This window comes from Molossus molossus, unplaced genomic scaffold (genome assembly GCF_014108415.1).
Source record: "Molossus molossus isolate mMolMol1 unplaced genomic scaffold, mMolMol1.p scaffold_m16_p_9, whole genome shotgun sequence".
Taxonomy (NCBI): Eukaryota; Metazoa; Chordata; class Mammalia; order Chiroptera; family Molossidae; genus Molossus; species Molossus molossus.
Window position 1 is genome coordinate 59,550,082 of NW_023425403.1, and position 13,190 is coordinate 59,563,271.

The 13,190-nt window shown below is 39.8% G+C and overlaps 1 protein-coding gene across 5 annotated transcripts in view; it reads left to right on the forward strand.

Annotated features, from left to right (window-relative positions):
* Window positions 1-13,190, forward strand: part of ARHGEF7 (Rho guanine nucleotide exchange factor 7) — a 142,359-nt gene that overhangs the window by 88,964 nt on the left and 40,205 nt on the right. For all 5 annotated transcript variants that reach the window (XM_036250363.1, XM_036250364.1, XM_036250365.1 and 2 more), the window contains one exon: window positions 10,902-11,024. In XM_036250363.1, coding sequence (XP_036106256.1) covers window positions 10,902-11,024 — 123 coding nt within the window. The remainder of the gene's footprint in view (window positions 1-10,901; window positions 11,025-13,190) is intronic.

Genomic DNA, 13,190 nt, shown 5'->3' on the forward strand with positions numbered 1-13,190 from the left:
TCAGCATAACTAAACACTGGCTCTCAAATAGAAATTCACATTTTTATTTGTTTGCAGCATTTTTGGTTTGCACAAAATAACATTACTTACATGACCATAAAAGAGTAGTTTGTGAATCACTTTGCTTTCCTTTTGGTGAATGAAGATCATTTGGTAGCAATTTGGGGTCTTTGCAAGAGGCCAGCCCTGTTGTGCACAAAATGGAAGTAAATGCTTCTTTCCCAGTGGCTATAGCTAATGTAGACTAAATAAATTAATATTTATGTAGTACATTTTGCAGTATCTCTTATTAGCCTCATGTCAGCTCTGTGAAATAGTTAAGGCAGATATTAGTATCCTCACAGCATAGATTTAAAAACTGAAGTTCAGGCTAGTCAAGGAATGTTAATGGTGAACAAACAGTACCAGATGTTAGACCTCAGTCCTTGAGTTTTGCTAAGCAAGAATTCAAAGCCAAGAACTCACATATAAACAAAAATTTATTTGAAAGTCACAGAGGTAGAAGTGAGCTAACTGGGCTGCATGGACTCAGGAAATAAGTTACAGTGGCAAAAGAAGGGCTCTTGGAGCTTAGGGGAAAGAAAGCAAAGATATGTGCCTTGAGGGAAGAAAGGGAAGTGGGGAAAGGCACTTGAGGGAAGAAAGGGGAGTCAGAGAGGGAGAGCATGCACTGGGTCCTTTTGCCTTAAGGTTTTTTTTTCCCCAAAGGCAGGGATTTTAGGGAAGGTGTTGGGACAATCTCAGTAGAATATTCATTAGCTTTCCAATTGTGTCCTTTTAGGACCATGGTCCCTACTGATTGCTGGGCACTAAGGTAGGGGATTATTAGTTATTGCAACTGGTGCTGATGTCAGCCATACCTTTGCTTTCCTGGGCCTGAAGCTGAAACACAACTGAGGCCTAGATGTTATCTTTAGTTCACCAAAACTCTGTCACTGTTGTCAATAGATCCTAGGCTTTGTTCCTAAGATTATTTGATGTGGGTCAGAACCTCAGTGTCCTGAGGGTTTAATGCTTAAGGGAGTGGTCATGCAAGTCTTGTTTGGGAGTGGAATGAGGCTATTTTCTGACACCCTTGTTCCTTCTCTAAAGGTGTCTATCCTTATGTGTAATGACACGCCAGGGAAGGAAAGGTCAGGGGAGTATCTGAACCGCATGACCAGCATATGAAAAATCAGGAGCTCTAAACTGCATGACCTGCAATATGCTAGCTGGGGGGTAGGGGAGTCACCCTGGGGCAAGGTCCTACCCTACAATACTTGTTTTCCTCGTTTTGCCCATTGCTAGGCACCTAGGGCTTTCCACCCTGATGACCTTGTGTATGTGGCCTGCCGTGCCTATTGTGCTCATGTCTGTCTTAACTGTCTACTATATCAGCATATCTAGTCAGACTTTAGTCCTTGTATGGTCTCTGAATTTGACATGACTTAGATATTATATTGGTCAAGTTCCTTGAGGTTATGGTACATGGATTTGAGGTGTTGGATTTTCCATGGTGAAATAGAATGTTTGAGACTAGCTTTCCTTATCAACCATTTCCTTTCTCTCTTTTAAATCATGAATATTCTGAAAGTTTTCAGAGATTTGGGCAGAAATGACAGACAGAATTCAGGATTGCGTTCTCTAACTTTTATTCCTGGGTTTCCCCCCGACTTCCCAGCAGCTTAGGAGTTTAGCAGTCCCACATAACACAGACATAGCCATCACTGGCCTAAAAGCAGAGAAAACAAGAGACATGTCCTCTGCCCTTTTCTTCTCCAAAACCAGACCTCCTCCAGAATCTTCATACTTTTGATTGCTCTCTGTTGTTTTCAGGTAGTCAGTTTGATAGGAGTAGGTTTGTTATAACCATAAATGGAACCTCCTAGATGTATATAGAACCCAGTCTTTTTTTCTGTTTCTCAAATTAGGGCTCTCTCTGTTGTAGGCTCCTTGAAAGGATGTTTTCTGTAGTAATTGTGCTCATAATTCAAACGAACTATCCGCTCCCTTTAAACATACTCATGCAGTTTGCTGTATTAACATTTTAAAAAGATGAGAAAGGGCACAAAGATGTTGAGTGACTTTCCCAAGGCATAGCTAGTAACTGGTGGTTTAAATCCAGAGATCCTAGGCCCATCATTCCCATCCTGGCTTCAGTTACTGTAGTGTGAAAAAGACAAATTTGCAGGACTCTTTTTCCTAGTGAGAATCTGTAATTTATAATCTTTTTTCTTTGTCAGCAGCATTTTTGCCAGTGGGTTCTCCCCAGGGCCAACTCTTCTTACCCCTGCCCTCTATTTACCTGGAGCGGCCCCTGCTCTGGTGAAAGAGGCCCCTGCCCTTGCCTTCTGGACCCTGGGTGAGATGAGATGGCTAGCATTCTCCAGGGTAGTTTTTGAAATGCATTTTTTTCTTTGAAATACTATTTTAAATGATAGAGTAATGATGTGTAATGTAATGATTTACTACAAATCCTATTACATTATGATTTAATGAGACTTGAGAATCTAACAATGACTTCAAAACAACTTTTCAAATAAACTCATTTGTAAGTTCTGAGTTTGCTTGTATTTTATGATGGAAAACAGGTTAAATTGTGTGGAAAATTAAATCTTAAAAGTTCTTTTTCATACTGACCTTGTTACTGTACCAAATTTAATTCTCATTTATTCATTTTGGTAATGATGCAGTGCTCTTTTAATACTCCCTCTTAAATAAGCACTGAAATGTCCTGTAATTCTTTAATTTTTTTTTGTTAGGTACAGATGCCAAGGAGGCAGGCAGACAGCAGAGATAACCAGCTTTGCTGCATTTATCCTCTGATGGGCAGCTCTTGAAGTAGCTGGCATACCTGACTTACTGACTCCAGAATCTAGCACTGGGTCCAAGACTTTTCAAGTGGTTGTTTTTTGTTTATTTTATTTTATTATTATTTTTAATCCTCACCTGAGGACATTTTTGCATTTATCTTCAGATAGAGCAGGAGGGAGAGAGGGAGAAAGAGAGAGAGAGACGTCGATGTGAGAGAGACACATCGAGTGGTTGCCACCCCACATGGCCCAACCAGGGCCGGGGACAAACTGCAACCAAGGTATGTGCCCTTAGCGGGAACCGAACCTGGGACTCTCTGGTCCACAGGCCAATGCTCTAACCGCTGAGCAAAACCGGCCAGGGCTTGTTTTATTTTTTAAATGTAACTTGGTGTATGTTGCTTGGGGTGGATGTAGCTGCTATTTTTATGATTTTTAGCTTCTGCTCTGATGACAATTAAAAATTATTGTGATTTTTGGGCCAAGTTGATTGAGAGGAATATTAGTGTCACTAACAAATGAAGGCAAAACTAAGGAAAGGACTTAGGCAGTTAAGTTCCTTCTGGGGTGCTTGTGTGCCTTCTAGTGAGGATGTCTGACAGGTACTCAGCTGGCCCTGGAATCATATAAGGTTGGAGGTGGATATTTGGGAGTTGTAGTGCGCCCCCCCACTCAACCTGTGTGAAGAAGTGTGGTCCAGGGGTGTTTGCCTCTTTATGGCTTAGTTTCCTCATCTGTAAAATGGGGGTGGTATTGTATATTGTGAGGATTAAATAAAAGTCAGCAGGTGGTGGTGTTAGCTTGGGGTTTGTTTCTCCATGTGGAAATTCATTCTTCTTACATACTCTCTGCAACACCCCCTTCCCATTCTATTAGAGACACTCGTAATTTAGTAATAAGTGAGACACTGATAGTGGGGGTCAATGGGTAAATTGCTGACGTTCTTGAAGGAAAGTTCTGTTTTTCTTCAAATTGAAAGACTTTTTTTCCCCCTCGCCCTTCCAGTTCTTAGGCATTATCTTTAGTTTTACTCTCTACCCTTAAGCTAATTCAGGACATTAAAGGAAATATGTAGGATATATGACTTAGATATTACTATCTTTATCTGGGTGAAATTGTTCTGTAGAAGATGGTGATAAAATTGTGCTTTCTTCTCAGTTCCTTTTTCTCTTTGCCATGTTATTTTTAGTGATAGCTAATAGTCAGTTGACCAGCCATGGATCAGATCGGAACTAGAGAATAGAGAACACTTAAGTGAATTCAATGATTTAATGAATTGGTATGAGAATTCAGTTTCTTATTCTGAATTTTATTTTTATGTCTTTATTATTTTTATTCTAGAACAGCTGGAGGAAAGACAACTTATTTTTAAACACCAGCTAGTTAAACCTATCATTGCCTGTATTTGGAGTGGTAGAAAGGAGCAAAAAGTAATTTTAATCTTACTCTTATCAGATATTAACCAGTTACTTGGAAGGAGTCTGTATCTATGCCATAAACTGAAAAGTCAGGAGAGTTTCACTTGGAATGTGAAAGAGAAAATGACTGTTTAGGAAATAAATGTTTGGGATGACTAAGGCAACATCATAAATGGTAATTTGGGGAGGCAGAGTGATTGGAATTGTAGGAATTTTCTTTAATGTTTTTAGCCACCTTGTTTCCTTTTCTCACATGGTTGCTTCTGGCCCATTTTACCTGCTGCAGGTCCTCATGTCTGCCTTGAGTCTTCTTGCAATTTGTGGCCACCATCTGGAGTGTCAAAGCCTGTTCTTGGCCTCCTGCCTCTTAAATCTGCCTTTCCAGATCTGATTCCTTCTTTTGATTTGTGTTTTCAGTACTCTGCTTGATATTTTTGTGCTACTCTCTTTGGAACTCTTCATGTTAGCTCAGCAGGAAATCTACATTGTTGTTTTTGTCTTTCTTCACCTCTAGTTACCCCTTTTTTCCCTGTCCTTATCTTGGTTAAAGTCTCCTCTGCCCACCTATCTGTTCTTTCTAGAAACCCTGGACACGTGTCCTCTGTAACGTTTCTTCTCTTTGGCTCTGCCCCTGTGCTGCCCTTACTGCTGATACTTGCCCTTAGGTCCTCTCTGTGTCCTTGCACAAACCTCCTAACCAGGCCCTCACCTCCAGTTGGCCCCCTGAGCATCCATCTCTCCACCAGCCCAGGCTCTTTTTAAAAAATTCTCATCTGAGGCTACGTTTATTGATTTTAGAGAGAGAGGGTGAGAGAAACTTTGATTGGTTGCCTTCCATAAATGCCCTTACTGGGGATCAAATCTGCAACCTAGGTATATGCCTTGACCAGGAATCAAACCCGTAACCTTTTGATATACAGGATGATGCTCCAACCAACCGAGGCACTGGGCCAGGGCTGCCCAGGTTCTTTCTGAAGTGGTCCTTGTTCAGTCAACACTCTCCTTAGAAACTTTGGATGGCTCCCAGTTATTCATTTATTTGTTCACAGCAGTGTCTTAAAACCTTTTTGTGAGGTGTTTGAATGGGACATCTTGTGGAGGGTGAGGAACACTGATTTAATAGAACAGGTCCAAAGTTTTAATATCTATGGTAGTCCTTCAGATGGACTGCTGTCTGTCCTATGGCATCATACTTCTATCCTGCCCCTTCCCTTCCTTGTGCTTTAGCTCAGAAAAAAAGCCTTTCTTTCTGTCCCTTGGGGGTGTTGAAGTATGGTTTCCCACCCAGCTCTCCCTGCCGTTCACTTTCTTCTGCCCTCTTATTAAACCCTGTCTGTTCTTTTAGACCCTGTGAACATATATCACTTCTTATCACAGCCTTCTCTTCTTTCCTTGCATTTGTTTACATGCATATTTGGGTTTTATTTTAGTTGCAAACTCTTTTTCAATGTATTATAGACATTAGTAGACTGAGTTCTCTCTTTTTTTTTTTTTTTTTTTATCCTCACCCGAGGACATTTTTCCATTTTCTGTTCAGGTAGAGTGGGAGGGAGAGAGAGGAACAAAGAGAGAGAGAGAAACATCGATGTGAAAGGAACACATCGAGTGGCTGCCACCCGCACAACCAACCAGGGCTGGGGACAAACTGCAACCGAGGTACATGCCCTTAGCGGGAACCGAACCCGGGTCTCTCAGGACCGCAGGCCGACGCTCTAACCGCTGAGCCAAACCGGCCAGGGCTAGACTGAGTTCTCTTAATGTTTGACAGAAATTAAGCTTATTGAAGAAAATATTTTATATCATATATAAGTATTTAATGTAATTGTTATTGGTTAAATAAACACTTGATTTTGTTCAAAAGTTGATTATAAAGCTTACCTTAAGATATAAATACATTTATTTTTGCAAATACTGTTTGGACCATTATAGTTAACATTTTTGCAATGAAATAATATCTGTTCTAGATTATCATCAAAATACAGATTTAAATTAAAGGATGCAGTTTATTATTATTTTTTTTGAAAGCTATCTTTTTAAACTGTACAAATAATAAGCTAGGGTGATGTAGAGACAGTATTTAACTTTGGAGAGCAGACTTGCTTAGACCCAGAGCACACTTCTGATTCTGCCTGGGCTGACTGACCTTATTAAGAAGCATAGGACTTTAGATGATTTGGGGTTAATTGTGCACATTTGTAGAAGCAGGCACTGACCCATGTGATTCAGGTCGTGGGGTTCACCTCCTATGTGTCACTGGAGGAAGCAGTGTCTGCAGAGCCTGCGCATTGGATGTGGCATCAGAGACTGCTCTTCCCATAATTTTCTTACTTGTTTAGACTGCATGATCCTATAGAAAATTATTTCAAAGCACACTTCCAGTGCTAGAATGTTGGGAGTCTAGGAATTTAGAAAGTGATGGCAAACCAGTGGATGTGCAGGGAACATAAGCAGATGACCCAGGGAGGGAGCTTGAGAGGCTGATTGCTGATGAGAAGAGGGCTATGGGAAGTGCCTCATGTTGCTGCCTTCCTGGGCTCTGGATTCTTGAAAGAACTGTCCATGTCTAGGGCTTTGAGGGGACTCGCTGTGGACTATCTGAAGCTATAACCATGGTTTCTGTCTGGTTGTGCTCCCCAAGGCCCCTGAGGCCCCTCCTGAGTGGGAACCTGAGGTTACTTACTTAGTCTCTTCTTTTTGAAGTTGCCTGTCAGTCTTGGACAGACTCTGTGGGTGTCATTGAGAACAATAGTGTACTGAGGTTCACCCAGCTCACAGTGATATCTTCATGTTGATCTTAGTCTCTTCTCTGAAATCTGTAGTTAGGGAATTATGAACATTTTATCTCGTTAGCAATACCAACAAGAATGAATGTGTTATAGGAGAAAATTGTTTAGCGGTTTTCTGATTTCTCAAAAGTTTTTCCGGGGATTCATTCGTTTTCACTTTGGGAAAGGAAAAAGGCCCCTTGGGTATCCCCTTAAACCTTTTGTTGTTACTCTTATTACAAAGACTAGAGATTGGATTGTTAGTGTCAACATAGTTGTTACCAGATCATCGATAAATAACACCACTCCCATTATTAGATCTTGGCATTAGCACTACCAGGAGGCTGCAGGTGGAAGTGGCTGACATTAACAGCCCTGTGCACCATTTGTTCCTTTGCACCTGGCCTCAAAACCACGTTGCATGCCCTGCCTACATAATGTCATACTCTGAAAAACAACCTCTAGAAGCACAAGAGAGAACCAAAGTAAAAATCCTCAATATTAATTCTTATCGGATTCTGCATTGATGATCTTTGTAAGTTTTGCTTGCTTGCTTCTGTTAACTTAGGGATCCTAGATGGTGTTATGTGTGAGACTTATTGGCACATGACCTAGGCTCAAGTCTTAGGATGACTCTTGTAACCTTTCTGAGCTCTGTCTGCTGGTACCATCTCAGGAATCTGGATTATGATAGCTTTATAAATTGTAAAGTTGTTCATATGATGGTGGCGGGTATAGTGAATTCTTGTGGAATTGTGTTGAGAGAGGTAATACAACTCCAGGGCCAAGCTCATTGAAGCCAAAGAAAGAAACAAAACCTTGTATAATGAAGTAATTGTTCAAGTATAAGCCATACTAAAATATAACTTAATTTTAATTAATTGATGAAATATAAGAAATGACAATCCATTGATCTAGAATTTAGGTACATTCTCTTTTGTATGAGGGACTGTGGTTTTGGGCCAGATGGGAAGTGAAATCATAAAATAGTATATGGCACAGAACTCAGCATTATGATGACTTGTCTTTGGGTGACTTAGGAAGGATGCTGGCCTTTGTGCCTTCTCCTGGAGGGTGTGTGCTTTCCTCCTCTGTGGACTTGCTGCAGTTTGTATCTAATAAAATTGAGGCATCATCAATTATCTTATGTTCCCTTCATTTTTGTTCTTGTTTCATATTACCCAAAAAGATTGCAGTCACTTTTAAGGTAGAGAAGATTTCTTACTCTTTCTAATCTATTCCCAATGTCTGAATAAGTAGTTGAAATTTATTTGTTAGGTCAGTGACTATTTATCTTGCAGATAGAACTGTTGCTAATTCCTGAAGGCTATTAAAAACCCCACTTAGGAGTTCACACTTGGAAAAGAGTCTGCTAGCAGTGCAGATGCTAGTTTACTTTGACTTCAGATAAGGATAAATGAACTAAAAAGTAAAAACCCAGATAAGCCTGTTCAGGGCTAGATGGTTACTGCATTATATAAATACTGTTGACAGCTGAGCCATGTTCTGTGCCAGAATTACGGTGCCTTTCCAGCTCTTTTTCCCATGATAGTAATGGTGACCATTGCCTTCATTTTTTGTTTGCTTGTTTTTGTTTACCACTAATTTATTCCTGACTTATGTCCATTTCTTTCAGTGTATTCACACACACACACACACACACACACACACACACACACACACGGTACTTATTCTTATTACTGTTATATTCTAGAAGTCACTCTGGAGCCTTCTGGTTTTCTCTCTAGCCCTGCTGCATGGTCTCGGGTCCCCCTTGACTGTCACCCTGCTGCATTTCACCTGCTGTGAGTTGGATGCTGGTGTCTTCCTCTCTTGTTCCTGTAGTCCCCCATTTCCTAGGAACGTCCTGAGGAAAGAATGCATGGAAGGCAGTTAATCCATATTTATACTAATTATGATGGGTGGAGATAGAATTGTTGGAAGTTATTTCCATTCACTATTGTAAGGTTCAGTGTTGTTGAGAAGTCCCAGACCATTCTAATTCCTGATTATTTGATATTTGTGTTTCCCCCTCAAAGTGTTTAGTGTGTTTGTTTCTAGAACTTTGAACTTTGATGCTGATGCTTTGGATTCTTCCCTTCTGGAGATTCATGTCTTTTAGTCTGCTGAATTTTATGATCATTTCTTCGATTTACTTCTGTTTATTTTGTTTGTTTCCTGTATATGGAAATTTTATCCTGATGTGGAACTACTTGTCCTGGTCTTCTAATTTTCTCTCTCCCATTAATCTGGGAGATTGCAGAACTTCAATTTTTGGATTTCCTATTGACTTTTTCAATTGCTTTCATTTTAATTTTCAAATGCTCCTTTATTTTTATCCTAAATGTTCTTATTTTTAAGATGTCAATGTAAGATTGCCCAGACCTAAAATTTTTGTAAAAATTTATTTGATCCAAACTGAGGATACACCTGGAAGCAATAATATCTTACTAACAGACTGAGATAAATGCTTTTGGGGATAACAGTTTATGATTTATTTTTGTGCATTTGAGATTAAAGAGGCAACTAAGGAAGACTACATGGGGATGGGAGACAGCCAAATGGGGATTGGATTACAGGATAGTTAAGAAAAGACAGAACTTTTACTGAAAAGATATATATGATGGAGCGTAACTACCCACCATGACCTGCCCAGTTAGGAATTTATGATCAGCTCACCCTGTGAGATAACGTTCCAAAGAACCCCTTTTTTCCTATCCACAAAAGCATCCTTTTCTTTTTTCGTAGATCTTGTTTTATTTCTCCCAGGAGTAATTAAATTTTTGAATATTTTTCTGCTCCTTGAAGTGTAACTATCATGTTTTTGTGTTTTTTTTCTTCACAGTCCCCCACGATTTGTCTGTAGTCATTCTTGTCAGATTTTTATTTTTCAAAAATGTTTGTTAATATTTCTGTCTTCTTATAATTAATGTTGGTACACTAAAGGTGTTAACTACTTTTTGGTCACTTTTTCTCTGAATCAGATTCCCTCAGAAGAAGAGAGGGCTCTTTTGGTGTCCTGCTTTGAAGGTTGTAATCCTTCCTGTCTGCTCTGGGGTGCTGGTGGGTAAAGGAGACTTGGGGTGATGGAGGGTTGGTCCTTTCATGTTCCCTGTTTTCTAAGGACCCCCTGCTCTGAGTCACTGCTGGTATGCTCAATCAGTGACCTTCTGGTCCATAGAGATGAGTGTCTTGCTGCCTCGCAGACCTTTACCCATCTATGTTTGTGGCCCTGCTACCAAAGGGCAGTGGCCTGATTCCTGGGGGCGCAGGTGTGGTCTTAGAGTTGGATATGCTGGCCCAGTTATGACTACTCATCATCTGCTTTTCAGCTTCCAAAGTTGGTTCTGGTCATTTATTTTTCTGTTCTTTTTTTTTTCTTGTGAATTTATGCCTTCTAAAGAATCAAGGCAACCATCATGATAGTGTGGATTAGGAAAGGAGAAGGGTTGATAGATGTGCTCAATGTCCCATCTTCACCTGAAGGGAAAGATGGCTTTTGTATTTTTTGTGTGTGCCTTTCTTGGTGCTACTTTGGTGGAAAACTTTACTAACCAAATAGCCACATTTTATAATGCTTGTTTTATGTAAAATATAATGTTTCCTGACGTCTATTTTCCTCACGGCCCAAAGAAGCTTGAACTTATGGGTTTGTATGTAGCTCTGCTGTGCACAGGTCCTGGCATCTGGATGCTGGAGGAAAGGTTGGGGGTTAGTTCACTTTGTAGCAGAGCAGCTTTCAAGGTAGGTACTACTTCTTGCTGTATATGTGCCATGAACAGATGTGTTCTGGGATTTGTATATTTTATTTTTATAGAGGTGGTACACAAAGAGGTCTTTCTTTCTCAAAATATTGTTTGTTATTTAGCAATTTTCCTTCTATCTGTAAAATTTAGGATTATTTCCTCTGTGTTGCATGTTTCCAGGTTGCCTGAAGCTCAGCAGAGAGTTGGAGGCTGCTTTTTAAATCTGATGCCACAAATGAAAACCTTGTACCTTTCATATTGTGCCAATCACCCATCTGCAGTGAATGTTCTCACAGAGCACAGGTGGGTTCAATTAGACATCTTACCTGAAAGGAAAGGGATTCTTGAGGTACCCTCCAAAAACAATGCTAATACTCACTTGATTATTCAACAATGAACTTTTTAATTACCCCTTAAAATTAGTGCCTGAAATGTACTGGTAAGAAGTCTTTGAAAAATGCATATTAGCATTTTTGTAATAGAACAGGATGTTTTTGAAGTCACCCCTTCAGTTGAGAGACCTTTGGACAATGAGTTGAAGGAGCTGGTGAGTATTCTGGAATGTTGCTGCAAGCTAATCCAGAGTACTGGAATCGCATTTCTCTCAGGTCATAAACCGGAAGTACGGGAGACTGAATTCGATTTGTTGGAAAAGAAAATGTCACATTTAACATTAGGGCTGGGTTTTATAGATATATTGAACATTAAATTAGAGACCATTAGCTTTAGCTTCTCAACCTGAAACAAAATTAAAACGTGAAACAGAATGTACAGATTTTCTGCTAATTTATTAAGACAAGGCTGTGTCTGTTTCCTGAGAATTGTAAGAAGACTGAGGAACATTACAGTTAACAGATGTTAGAGAGCACAGGTGGCACAAATTTTATTAATGAGTATTTTAGAAAAATGTTTATGGTTTCTTTCGAAAACAATTCAAAAATATTTTAAACCATAAATGGAAAAACCATTTTAGTAACATCAAAAAAGTGCCACTATGCTTCTAGGTCTAATATTTAACTATCTTACTCTAACTAAATATTTCAACTTAAAACGTAGAAACTCTTTTGGTATGCAAGCATTGCTGAGCTGTTTAGGGATTGAGTTGAGGTCAAGTGGAGTGTCCCTGTGAGTATGGAAGTGGTGGCAGGGCTTCTGGATCAGTCAGACCTGGTTTGAGTCCTGACTACAGCCTTTAAGCTGGTGGGCCAAGGTCACCTCACTTCTATAAAAGTGCCTATTTCATAGGGTCATTGTATGCATTAAGTTTGCAAAACATATATAAACTGATCAGAAGTGAGTGAATGTGATGTCTTAAAATGAAGCAGCAATCTTTGACATGCTAATGAAGAGAAGGGAGATTAGGATATATAGTGTCCAACAATCAAAAAACCTAAAGGACTCCTCCACCCCCAATACTTTGCCCTTCCTTGTCTTTCCAGGAGAGAGGGCTATGTTAGCATGCACCTTTGTGAAACCAGGAAACACGTGTTCAGTTATGCTTTCTGCTGTCTACTCCTGGAAATTACAAATTAAATGAAATCTCTACAGAAGTGAGATGCAAGAATTAAATTTGTGCTGCTGAAAAAATTTTAAAGGAATTGTTGATGCAGTGTTGGGGGAGATAAACAGAAAACAAATAGAATGTTAGGGCAAAATTAAAGTCTTTTTTATCTTGACTCTCCCTCTTTTTGGGGGGTATTGATTCTCTAGGATTGAGGGGGAAGTATGGAGGAGTGTGAACAGTTTTAGGGAAAGAGTCTAACTAAGTATTTTTCCCATTAAAATGAGGATCTACCCTGAAGATGACATTTAAAGCAAATTCAGTCTGTTAAAGTTTCCTAAAATAACACTTTTAAGGGAAATGCTTGCAAGTATGTGCTGTTTATCCTCCTCTTCTGTACTGTTACTTTAATGACGGTGTCATAGCTGAGATGTAAGTGTGGCATTTCCCCAAAATAGCAGGGAAAGAATACAGATAAGTTCCTGAGTAGGGAAACTGCTTCCTCCATGTGGCTTGTCCCAGAGTAGGGAGGTGGTTGGAGAGGTCATGCTCTGAGAGTGTGAGCCTCAAGAGAGGACGTGGCAGTGATGCGTTGCCTGTGTGCCCTCCGGAGGTCCCTGAGCAGTGAGAGTCCCCACTCTGTTCACAGGTCACACTTCACTTCTGAAGCATCAGTCCAGGAATGAAGATGAGGATTGCAGTTGGCTAGTAGCTTCTGTTAGTGTTCACCACTTTTCATTCAGGAATCTTAACTTGTAACCTCTTTCCTACTTCTCTGCATTTGTTGCAGTCTTAAAGCTGCCACAATTATGGGTAGATTAATCTATGTTTATGCTTGAATATATTTTTTAAGGATTGATTTAAGTGTGGTATTTTGAAGTTTTAAAGACTTATTTGCAATTTTATTGGGTTTAGTGTAAATTCTGAATCTTGTGCATGCATTTACAGATCACCAATTCTAGAATTAT